This window comes from Sparus aurata, chromosome 7, assembly GCF_900880675.1.
Source record: "Sparus aurata chromosome 7, fSpaAur1.1, whole genome shotgun sequence".
Taxonomy (NCBI): domain Eukaryota; kingdom Metazoa; phylum Chordata; class Actinopteri; order Spariformes; family Sparidae; genus Sparus; species Sparus aurata.
In genome coordinates this window covers 2,403,852-2,415,907 of record NC_044193.1, presented here as the reverse complement: position 1 = coordinate 2,415,907, position 12,056 = coordinate 2,403,852, and the positions used below count along the sequence as shown (strand labels likewise).

Sequence of the window (12,056 nt, the reverse complement as noted above, 5' to 3'; positions counted from 1 at the left end):
GTGAATTATCTTGGAAAAGCCTTCAGAAAAAGTACCTACACATGCTTCCAAGTAATCCAGGAAGTCAACAGAAAAACTGCCCAGTAGGTTTCCACATGCAAGGAATTTGATTTGGTGTTTAGGTTCACAATAAATGTGGTAATAGTAGGGAGGAAAATGTGCAGCAAAAGATGAGAGACAGAAAAGATAATTTAGATACAAAACAAGACAGAGACTGGTTCACTTTATATACGCTGGAGAGAGAGAGAGACATGCACATGTCCTGACAGAGTCTACAAACACTCCCTTAAGGAAACTCCGTGGATCATTAAATGTTATTTGGTTGAAAATTAATGGATAACAGGAAGAGATCTGCAGTGAGTGATGCACTTTGTAGATATCCGTCATGAGAACGTGGTCAAGATTTTCCAAGAAGTCTTTACTTCCTTCAGATAATCTTGGACCATAAAGTAAATCATTACCTTTCTCACAGTCTACTACGCCCAATAAATCTGACCTCAATTGTGTGTTTACATTAAAAAATTTTCTGGATAGGTGCCAATACAGCACTTGACCGAACACAATAAATACAGGTGTGACAGATCCAGCTGCCATTGTTCTTACCTGCTACTGACCTGCAAACACCAACATGTTCAGCTCCAGGCTTACCATCAGCACACTGTGTGAGTACACTTCTGAATTCTTCTTAGATGATATTAATACTTTCTTGTTGAAGAATATGAATACTTTCATGATATACGACTGGAGTTTTAGGATGCGTGATGGAGTCATCATCACAAGATTGACATACATGATGTGTTTTTTCCAGTGCTGGCAGCAACTTGTTTGCTCATGACGGAAGGTAAATATCAATATTATAATGATGAGATATATATATATATATGTATATATATATATATATATATATATATATATATATATATATATATATATATATATTTCTTTTAACAAATGCATTGAACATCCTCAAACTCAAACTTTTATGTTTTCTTAAACATTTTTTTTAGATGTTTCCTCAAAGAGTGTCATCAGCTGTGACAACACCGTCAGTGATCAACATCTAAGCTGTGGTACGACTCAATGCTAAAGCTTTCTGACCACAACCAACACTACATTTGGTGTTGGATAAGCTAAATAGACCAATAAATCCATGTTGAGGCATGCAGAGACTTTCTACAGGAACCTGGTTGAATATTTCCCTGTGACTTTAATTTTCTTGATCATATGTAGGATCAGAGCTCTGTGGGTTGGATAAAGGAAGTTGCAGCGTACCAAAAATGTTCTTTTAATTTGTGTATTTTATGACAAAAACAAGTCTGTTGTCATAGATCATAGTTCCTTATATCCAGTAATTACTGTCACCCTTTCAGTCTTTTTTTTTTATTCCACTCTGTGTTACAGACAGCGGTGTGATCAGTGTGCAGGCAGCTCTGTATGGACGTGCAGACAGAGAGACCTGCAGTGAGGGCAGACCTCCACAACAGCTCACCAATACAAAGTGCTCTCAGCAGGGCACTGTGGACGTCCTCAGGAGGAGGTACGCACACTGAAGTCCAAAATGTCCTCATGTGGCTGCTGCATTTTTAATTAAAGCAACACTTTGTTGGGACACACCTGTCATAAAAACAAAGACAGTAAACCAGAAAACATTTTCTGTCTAAAATATGAACCAGCTTCACTAAATGCTGTTATAAACAACACATCATTTATACAAGCGGCTTGATATTTGTTGTAGACCAGCAGGATGTTCTGAAATTGGTTTACAGCAGTGATAACATCATCACTGTAAAGATGGTGACCCCTGAGCTCCTCCTTTATCTTTGGGAACATCTTGTAGTCTGATGTTGCCAAATCAGATAAACAGGTTGAGTGTTGGAAGAATTCATTTTTGCATGCCTGAACAGCAGCCATCATCTCCGGGCTTTCTCAGACTGTTAGATTCCAAGTACCCAGAACAGAAATACCACAAAGGTTGTTCCTCTTAGTCTTCCTTCACAATCAGTCAAAGAGTTGGACTACTCTCCTTTTACCTTTGGCCAGGAACTCATGAATTACTCCTTGTAGGTACATTAACATCCAATGTCAGGATTGCTGGCTAACAGACATTTGTTAGTATATTTAAACGTGTCCTGTCAGACATGCACGTCGCTCATGGACCTTTATGCTGTCTGTCTCATGTCTGAATACAATAACTTCAGCATATACATGAAGCCAGCACTGTCATGCATCCCGTCTATAAAAAGGGCTTTTTCACAAGTGGACATTTTGAAATGTAATGATTGATGAAAAGCAGTTACAGTGGTATGTGACGCGGTGTTTACTGTAAGACACTTAACCTGTTCGCACCCACCTATTTTCAGTAACTTCACCTATTTAGCATACCCAAATGGAAAAGCTGATAACACAAGAACTACAAGTCCGAGATGGATGTATGATACGCCATTTGAAAGCTGACAACCTCTAGTTTCTGTGAATGTGTTTATTTAGCATGTACCATACACACAACCAAAATGACATCAGTTCAAACATGGCTCTAAAACATTTTTTTTGTCTTCGAAAATAATAGGTCATATTTGAATAACAATAACTAGGATGTGCTTTATGTAAGGCATATGGCAATATAGCACATACCTTCCTCATCTTGTCAACTACACCTGGGTGAAATTTTAGACTTCTAGGCCTACCCTTATGGGAGTTATGGAGGTTTTAGTTTGTGGTGTCACTGGCGTCCACGAACCTCTCCAAAACGTCTCCAAATGGCCAAATTGTGCCAAATGCTTTTACTCACTTCTGTGACACTGGAAACATTACTGAAGCATTCTGGTGACTATAAAACCTTTCTCCATGATTCAAAACATAATTTATTCACACATTCATTTGATGGGTGGTTGGAGGGGTTTCCACACGCTTCTAGGTGGCCATATTGAGATATTGTCATGTGACAAGACACTACAGAATAGTTACCATTATACAAAAATGACAGACTATACTGAACTGAATTTCAAACAAGGATTGTATTATCTATCAATACACTATTACTGTATGTATAACTGTGCCAATATCAACAAAATATCAGTGTTTGCCATCAAAGTCCCAAGCACTGCGTCGGTGAAAAACAGTCTGAAAAACTGCAGTGGACTGGTTGCCACTCTGGTCTCCTGCTGTGGTCCGGGCTGTCTCACCGGCATGAAGGCAACTTGAGCAGGCTCAACGTCGTCATCCCCCACATCATGCCACTGTTGTTCCTCCGTGTGGGAGCTATGTGCTCTGGAGGATGCTCCTCTTCTGCCCCTCCCCCGGGCACGTCTGGCAGCACGGGAACGTCCAGCAGTTGGTGTAGAAGCTGCAGCTTCCCCTGAGCCAGAGGGGGCAGTGAAAGATGCAGCGGGGGAGGTAGCACTGGTGGATGCAGACGATCGTTGCCGCATCTGCCGACCACCTTCAGCAGGAGATGGGGTTTGGCGTCTGAGTGCCCTACTTTGAGGCTCCCAATCCACGTCACTGTCAGACGGTGACCTACAAAACACAATGCAATGCACAAATGTTACCAAATATAATGAAAAAATATATAAATGCATTTCAATGGGGTGTTATTTACATAGGAAACAAATAAACACGGATATGATATTATATATTACACAAAAACATCAGGGAAATAACTGTACATAAACAGAATAATTGAATTGGGGGAATATTCCCAGTGTCTGGTCAGTGAAAAAGATCTAGTTCAATTTGTTTACAAGCTTGAAAAAAAAAATCTAAATAAAAGGGAATTAGAGGATAGTCTGTCCCGGGGGGTGGGGGAAGAGAGAGACACGGACGGACGGACGCTCATCGCCGTCAGCCGGGGGACGGTCGCTCGTCACCGTCACGCGCGGAGTGTAGCGCCGCTGACCTAGCGGTATAGCAGGGTAGCGCCGCTGTTCCACCGTCTGGGGAGAACCCTGCTTAGGCAGGAGGCAAAAACGCTTGGGCGCCGCGCCTAAGCCGTATAATGGCAGGGAAAACCCTGACATTATAGAATAGGATTACAAGGATTACATAACTTTAGTTGAGTAGTTGAGTAGCTAGCTAGCTAGCTAGGCTTAGCAAGGCTTATTAGGCCCTGGGGCGCTAACCAGTTAGCATCATTTATGACATGCTAATGTATACTGTACGGTCACTGTAATCATAAAAAAAACCCCACCCACTAACTTTCATTCAAATTTCACTCATGGCTAAATAAATAAATAAAACATGATCAAAGATAACGTTACTCACCGATCTAAGATGTCGTCAAGTCCCTGAGCGAACATCTCCTCTCTCTCAGAGTCATACTCACTGTCTTGACTCTCATCAGATGATGCTATAGTCCATTCCTGGTCATCTTCACGGATATATTTGGATTTCTTCCTGGCTTTCGCCATTGTAAACTCTGAAAATGCCTACGAAGAAATGTAAATGTTTGCTGCGTCTCTTCACCGTGCGTCTGCTGCGTAAAGTCCGCCCACGAGTCGCCAGACGCACGGAAACCCCTCGGCTCATAAATACCTGACCTGGGCACGCCTGCCCTCATTAGAAAGGTAAAATAATTGGCTAGAAGCCTGAGTTATTGACATGTCGATAGCCAATACGCTATTCCTATACTAAGGCAGCGAAAAACAGTAAACAAAGTATATTGGTCCTTCAAACAGGCAGCGCTCGATCTACTTCAGGGGCTCTGCTGGGGTGAAAACTGAACAGAAGAAGATGGGGACACTTTTATTTTGTAGCTAGCAAAGTGATGAAAACAAGCATACCCAACATCACCATACAGGAACTAGAAAACATTTCGGTGCGACCGGTAAAGTATGAACTTTATATGCCGGACAAAGTTGGCAGACGGTAAACAAATGGACTTTACAGGACGATATTCACAAGCTGGAATAATTTTATGAAAAACCATTTTGATGCTTTTGATCAGTGGATTCTTACGGACAACTGGAATATAGATAATTGAGGAATGGACACATATTACGGCTTTTTGGCCGCTTCAAAGGTAGGGAGTCGCCGTGTGTTTCTTGTGTCTCACGTTAACCATGCTGGTGAATATCAATGATTTATGGTTTGGTGCTCATGATTTCTGCAAAATCAACTGGATGAATGAATTGCGGAGATTCTCCTCTTTCTAACGACGTATAGTATGTCCATATTGATGAAAGTTGAAGCGGGATACGTCACTGCGCAGTGTAGACATACAGTCATTTATCTGAAATCGCCCGTCGGCGGGCGGGTGGGTGCGGAGAGGTTAAAAAGTAGATGTTTCAAAAGGTAAAAGTCTCTGATAGTCGCTGAAGGTACAACCGTACTTAATTTACCATAGTTTTGTTTTGTCTTGTCTTTTTGTGCTTTCTGTAGGTGTGATGGCAAGAGAGTGTGTGAACTGAATACAAATGTCGTCCATACTTCTGATCCCTGCCCGGGCACCTTTAAATATTTGGAGACCAACTACACCTGCTTCCCAGCATGTCAGTAACATATCTGCGTGAAATTAAGTTCAAACACTTGCTCACAACAGCATTTAAAACAGTGAAATCAGTTAATTTCAATAGGATTGCCTTGATAAGTTAAACTGCTAACAAGAAGCTTATACCCTCCAGACAATCACCGAAATAAATCTTGGCAAAGTACATTTCTTCAAACCACTGATACGTTGAAACTTTGTGTTTCTGTTTTCTGTTGTAACTTCTTAGAAGGCTGCCGTCTTAGTTTGGTTAGATTTAGTTACAAAAAAACACTTTTTGTTTTACCTGTTTCTGTGGCTCTGAACACTGCTGAAAAATGTCTTGAAGTCTCTTTAAAAACATCCAGTGGTGTCATGCCTACAAATGTTGCATTTCCACCTGGAACAGTGGTCTCTGGTTGGCAGTCTCCTCGCATCGCTGTGACACCATATTGACGTCCCCATAAAACCTTTCGTATCACGTTCACTTTACATGTTTTTGACCTGACGTTCATATCGAGAGGCAGAGTTGGTAGCAGTGGAGTTACAGGAGAGAAAGCTGTCAAGTCAGTGACTGCAGTTTGATTTTGCATTTTCAACATTTGAGAAATTGTGAAACCAGTGAATCTTTTTAAGGAGACCACAGGACAGTTTTCAGCCTGTTACTTGGCAACAGAACTGGGTGTCTTTGACCAGGAAGTTGCGGAATTCCCAGCCGGGTTTTGTTGCAACAAGCCTTGCTAATGTTGGATAATAGTCTGGTAGTATGTATGTGGGTTAGTATTATGATTTTATGTGTGTTTGGTGGTGGTGGTGAGGGGCTGGAGGCAATGTGAAGGTGTGAGTGGTGTCTTACTACCCCCTGCCAGCATTGCCCTTGCAGACGCACTTTAGCCAAAGTTACCCTTCGTTACCCTTTAAACATTATCAAGCTTTTTGTAGAAATGTTGATATAGTATATAGTGGAACATACCAGTTGTTTGCAGAAATGTAAATGCCAACATTTTCTTCTGCTGACTGGGCTGGACTTTTAAAAGAAGGGAGAGATAGGTACTTCAAAAGGCAGGAAGCTATCAGGGTGTAACTGCGTGATTCACATTGTTTAATCTTCTTTATGTTGCACAGTTCACCTTGTGGTTTGTGAGCACTCTTTGGCACGCCTTTATTGTGGTAAGGTCACTTTTTTTGTACATGTTCTTATATATGTGATACAATAATAATGAAATAAAGATTGAGTTGTTGTGTTTTTATTGCTTTTAATATCATACTTGCTCATTTTATCCCCTGCCTCTTGAAATCTTCCTCTTTCCGTTAGATGAAGGGCAGGTTATACTTGTCTACGGGGCTGATTATGGGCGCCGTGACCGCACCACGTGCTCTTACCAACGTCCTGCTTCTCAGATCCAAAATGTCTACTGCTCACACCCTACGAGAAGAGTGGCTGAGAGGTACAGTTGCACACTCTTCATTGATTTCAACTTCTCATCATGGAAGTAGCTCAGTGCACATTTCAGCCTGAATTATTAAACCACATTAATCTGTATCCACAGCTGTAATGGAAAAAACAGCTGTATTATCAGAGCGAGCAACTCTGTGTTTGGAGACCCGTGTGTCGGCACCTATAAGTACCTGGAGGTGGCCTACACATGCCAGTGTAAGTAACTCTCAGGCCATGTTGGGCTGTTTCACATCACAGAGGCTTATCTGTGGTCTGGATGTGAAAAGGAAGATGATTGTGAAATATAGAGATTTCTCTTCATAAGGGTGATATACTAGTGCTAAAAAAAAAACAATCCCAGCCTTTGTAAATTCAAAATCATACATTTATACTTTGAGGCCACATTTGTATTTTGAATTGAAGCAAAAATTATAATTTATAACCAATTAAAGCTGCTGTAAACCAACTTCCTGCCTGTTGTGCAGTTAGCATTCCCCGACCTCATCTTCATGTCACCACACTTATATGATGAGTCTACTAATGGAAGTGGCACCAAACCATTTAAAATTCTGTACATGACAAAAACAAATTTGCAAACAGTTTAAAATTCTTAAAGCTGAGAAGATTATGCTTTTCAAGAATCCTACTTTGGTGATAATGCATAGATTTTTTGTTGAAAACATTTTAAGGTTTGTTTATTCAGAGACTCCAGAGGTTTAAAGACAGTTTTCTCTGCTTGTCCCCGAAATGTGATACAATATGACATGTGTGGGCAGTGATGGCAGGAAATCTTCTCTTTTACAGCATGAGCAGGAGGAGGACAGACCAAAAACTCTGTTGGAGTATAGAGCAATTAGTTAAATTATTAGTTTAATTAATTTATAGAATAACGCCTACAGCAACTTTAGGAAAAGAAACTTCAATTGAATTTTAACATAAATGTGTCTTCTGTTCTTTTGCAGATCCTGTATGACACCACATTAATATCACATCACTCATATTCAACAAAAAGTCTTATTTGTCAGTGATCAAGTGAACCAATGGAACTGAGCAAATACTAATTTGAAGCAACTTTATTTCTTTCCTTCCTTAAAATAACAGCCTCAGAGTGTGTCAGGGTGAACGTGTCTCTGCCACTTGTTTCTGCTCTATGTAGCTTCAGTGAAGAGAGGACACGATCACAGCGTTACATACATGTTTACCTCAACATACAGGTTGTCAACACATAACGCTGATATATTAATGTTTGTAGTTAACACCGACATTATATCCAGCACAAAATGACAGTTTCTTCAATATGTTGCTTCAACATAATGTTGCTTTTTCTATTTTTAACCTGATTTAGAGTTTTTTTTGTTTGTTTGTTTGTTTTTTTCATTTTACAAGATATTGATTTAAAAAGTGTTTTCAATGTATTTTTCCACCTCATGCACGATGAATCAGCTCTGTGTTTGGAAAATGCTGTATAATAAAATTGCCATTTCCCTCCTGTGACCTCCTGCGTGTTTGTTTTTCATCACTGACGATTTCTGCTGAAACTGGAGGAAAATAAATCTTGTTGATTATATAAATCGGAATGTACACACTGTCTGATACTTAATTTTGTGTCAGAGGGTCAGACTATCTGAAACCTGTCCAGGTTTGTAGCCAGGATTCTAGAAATACTGAGGTCATGCGGTCGACTTGGGGAGTTCAGGGGGCATATCCCTCCACAAGACGTTTTCAAATACATTTTGAGAGTAACAATAGTGATTTAGAGCAGGGGTCCCAACCACCGGGTTGTTTGGTGCCTGCCGCAGAGAAAGAATTAAAGGTGGAATATGAGCTGAATGCCGCCATCTAGTGTCTCAAGATCGTAGTCGCGACAACAAAAAAGTAATTCCAACGGTCAGGTTGCCAGGTTTGGACAGGGCAGGAGGATTGAGCCGCCTCCGTGGGTCACGATCAGTATTCTCATATCTAGGATCAACGTGATATAATGAAAATAAGTATAGCAGAGGAGTTTGACCGACAGGTAACGTTAGCTAAGTTAGGAAACTAGTTAGCTTACCGATCCAGGAGAAAGTTCGCCATTTCCGCGTGTGTTTTGATGCCGTGGAAATCCTTTACCTGAGTCCATCGAGCGTATGCTTCACCGATTTTTACTCTGGTTTTTGCTCTTCTCCGGTCACTCAGCTGCTGAGACAGATAACGCACCGTTCGCTGGGGCTCTGAAGAGCTTGCAGACTCCGCCATTTTACCCAGTGTCAGCCTAGCTGTGCCGAGCTGTGCCGAACATTGCCGAGGTTGCGAAATTGGCAACCCGCAATGCCGGCCGCTATTTGGCTGGTACGATGTAAACAGGAAGTCATTGTCGAACTCGTCAAAATTTCTTAAATTATTTATTTCAGACTAAGTATAATTTTTCAAGGAAACGCATTACTTATAATCTGTGCCCCTCTAAACGCCCCGTGGATGTATTATTTTTGAAAAAATATAGCTTTTAATAAGCATATTACATATTCAACCTTTAATACGTTATTTTATTTCTGTTATATTGACAATGTGATTCTCTTTTAACAACATCCGTCCGTTCCTGTTGGCGTGCTTGACATGTACCTGTTTAAGTCACGGTATACCCTAAAAAATAAGCCCTCAAGCTAGCTAAAATGAGTGTAAAACAAACGTCTTCGGAGAGCTACTTTGCAAAGATAAAAAGGAATTATGATGAAACGGAAGAAGAGGGAGATGGACAACTGTATTCAAGTTGGCTGATAAAGTGGCTTAACTGCAGCTGCGGGGACGGCGAGTGGACAACTGCTGGAGACTGCATGTTACCTTAGTTACAGAGTGGGTGTCTATGCACTTTGTTGTGCAATTTTATTTACGCGTAATCACATGTTCCTCACTCCGATAAGAAAATCAAGTTTGTAAATGCCTGGTCTTGCTATCTTTAAATATCTAAGAGGGAGAGCACGAGGAGTTGGTGCAGGTTGGAGAGAAGGCAGGTGATGAAAGTGAGGGCACTGACACAGAGAGGGACATTCCAGAGGGTGAGGAGGAAGAAAGCATACAGGGAAAGAGAGAGCACGGAAGCGCATTGCATTCACTGGATGAAAAAAATAATAATAAAAATTAGACACCTTATCTTTTCTCGTAATTACGAGATCATTAGACCCATGAAACATACAATAATTTTACAGTAATTCCATAAGTAGTTCAAGATTCATATATTACTGGACTTAGTACTTCCTAGACTACTTGCATGCATAATATGAAGTACTTTTACTGTGTAATTTTCGAGTTATCCTGTGTCAAAATCCTTAACAGAGAAAAAGATTAAGGGTATTTCACCCAACTTTGATGTGTAATACAAAACGTTTTTTCCATAAGTAGTCCAAGATTCATATACTGCTGAACTAAGTTACTCCTAGAATACTTGTGTAACTAGTATGAGGTACTTCTACTGTGTACAATTTAAGTAATCTTATGTCAAAATCATGATCCTCGTATGTTTCATGGGTCTGATTGGTGCAGCTGATTTGACCAAGCAAACGTGATCCATGGCTGGCTTGACTGCTTTACAAGATCTTTTCTCATAATTACGAGAGAAGGTGTCTATTTTTTTTTTTTTGTTAATCCAGTGAATGCAATGCTCTTCCGTAAGAGAGGAACAGCCAGAGGGACGGCATGTGGATCAAGTTCTGCACCATCAGGTTTGTGATGTAGAAAGGTGTTCTTGTTCAGGCCATTTGCAAAGCAGTGTCGTTACAGTTCATACTACAGTGTGTTCATAAAATGATGCTTTCTGGCATAAATTCTTTTTTGCGACACTTATATGTGATTCTTATGTCAAAAAAATAAACAAATACTTGGCCTACATTTTAATATACATGCATAAATGAGTAAATAAATGTTGTTTATAGTGTCCAATGTTTACTGTGCATCTTTCCGCAGATGTCAGCAGTCCAAGAACGATGTAGCAGTGCAGCCCAAGTTGAACATATTTTCAACCACTCTGATAGGGGACAGGAGACGGAGCTTTAGGTCAAGCTGGTATGAGGGGGTCAGGGGTCTATGCCCACCTTTTGCAACGTTGTCCTACTGTATTTCATTTCTTATTTTTGATGGCCCTACTTCATTGTTTCAATTGATGCTCTCTTTATGTACAAAATAAACTTTTGCATGATTTGTATTTAGTATTTTATGTTTAAATATCATTTGTTTCCATTTGTTAATGTTCTCTCTGATTAAGTACTGGCCCCCCTAGTAAAATTTGTGACCTCAATGGTATCTATGGGCTTTCACGTTTGATTTGAAAAAGTCACCCTTGCATACCAGGTAGCTTTGGACACATCAGTTATTTTACTGTTCGAGCACATTGCCAAATGATAATAATCACTTAGATAAGAAACTGTACGTGACAATTCAATGTCTAGTATTTGGACGATCAAGTAGTTCAAGGAAGTGTAGTTATCATGTTAAAATTCCTTCCTCTTCCTGTTGGTTGCAACTCAAAGGGAACACATTTTGGACACTTCGATAGGAGACTTGATTTGCATAAAGAGAGGCAGTTCTTACCCAAACAGAATAAAAAGCAGTCGCCTGTTTCGAGTAGCTTTAACTCTTCACCTTAAACTGGAATCTTCTGTCACCATGCTCCACTCCGGGCTCAGCACCACACTGTGTGAGTACAAAAACTGATGACAAACATGATGATGAGGTTCATTTAAAATCCAACAAACTTTAATTTTAATGTTGTAACTTTTTTGCTTTCTTACTGAAAATCTTTTTATTATATTTGATTGTAATATAGAAATAAAAGAGCTTTCAAGTGTAAGATAGATGAACAAACATTTACTTTTATTTTTCAGTGCTGGCAGCAACATGTTTGACAATGAGAGCAGGTAAGCTGATGTTTTATATTGACGCTTGTACAACTTTTAAATGTAAAATTAGAATTTATGTAATCCCAAAGGAAATTCTTGTGCCAGAGATTGCGACAAAAATTGCAGCACAATAGAAATCCAAAGAAAAACGAGTTCCCTTCTGACAGGATCTTTTTGAGAATCTTTGTTTTTGTCTTTTTGCTTGCAACACTTATTCAGAAACATACACTAATTCTAAAACAAACCTTTTATTGCAGACTTTTCCAGAGCCGAATTGCCTGGTGTGTCC

At 40.0% G+C, this 12,056-nt stretch overlaps 1 protein-coding gene and 1 long non-coding RNA gene across 2 annotated transcripts; both read left to right on the top strand.

Moving 5' to 3' along the window:
* The first annotated feature begins 428 nt into the window (after positions 1–428).
* On the top strand, positions 429–8,391 carry LOC115584987 (L-rhamnose-binding lectin SML-like). The gene is made up of 9 exons (XM_030422985.1): positions 429–662; positions 809–841; positions 1,008–1,070; positions 1,402–1,537; positions 5,377–5,486; positions 6,587–6,631; positions 6,777–6,909; positions 7,012–7,115; positions 7,862–8,391. The coding sequence occupies exons 1-9, from the start codon at positions 629–631 to the stop codon at positions 7,870–7,872; spliced, it is 669 nt and encodes a 222-aa protein (XP_030278845.1). The 5' UTR covers positions 429–628; the 3' UTR covers positions 7,873–8,391.
* A 3,149-nt stretch (positions 8,392–11,540) lies between these two features.
* LOC115585014 (uncharacterized) lies at positions 11,541–12,051 on the top strand. Its single transcript, XR_003984645.1, has 3 exons — positions 11,541–11,565; positions 11,753–11,785; positions 12,025–12,051. It is a non-coding gene; the product is annotated as an uncharacterized LOC115585014 (long non-coding RNA).
* Positions 12,052–12,056: the final 5 nt, after the last annotated feature.

Bases quoted from the DNA above. Each gene is read 5' to 3' on its own strand.
- LOC115584987 (XM_030422985.1), top strand. From the start codon at position 629: ATGTTCAGCTCCAGGCTTACCATCAGCACACTGT. The intron at 663-808 runs GTGAGTACACTT...TGTTTTTTCCAG, and splicing joins GCTTACCATCAGCACACTGT to TGCTGGCAGCAACTTGTTTG. The intron at 1,071-1,401 runs GTACGACTCAAT...TCTGTGTTACAG, and splicing joins TGATCAACATCTAAGCTGTG to ACAGCGGTGTGATCAGTGTG.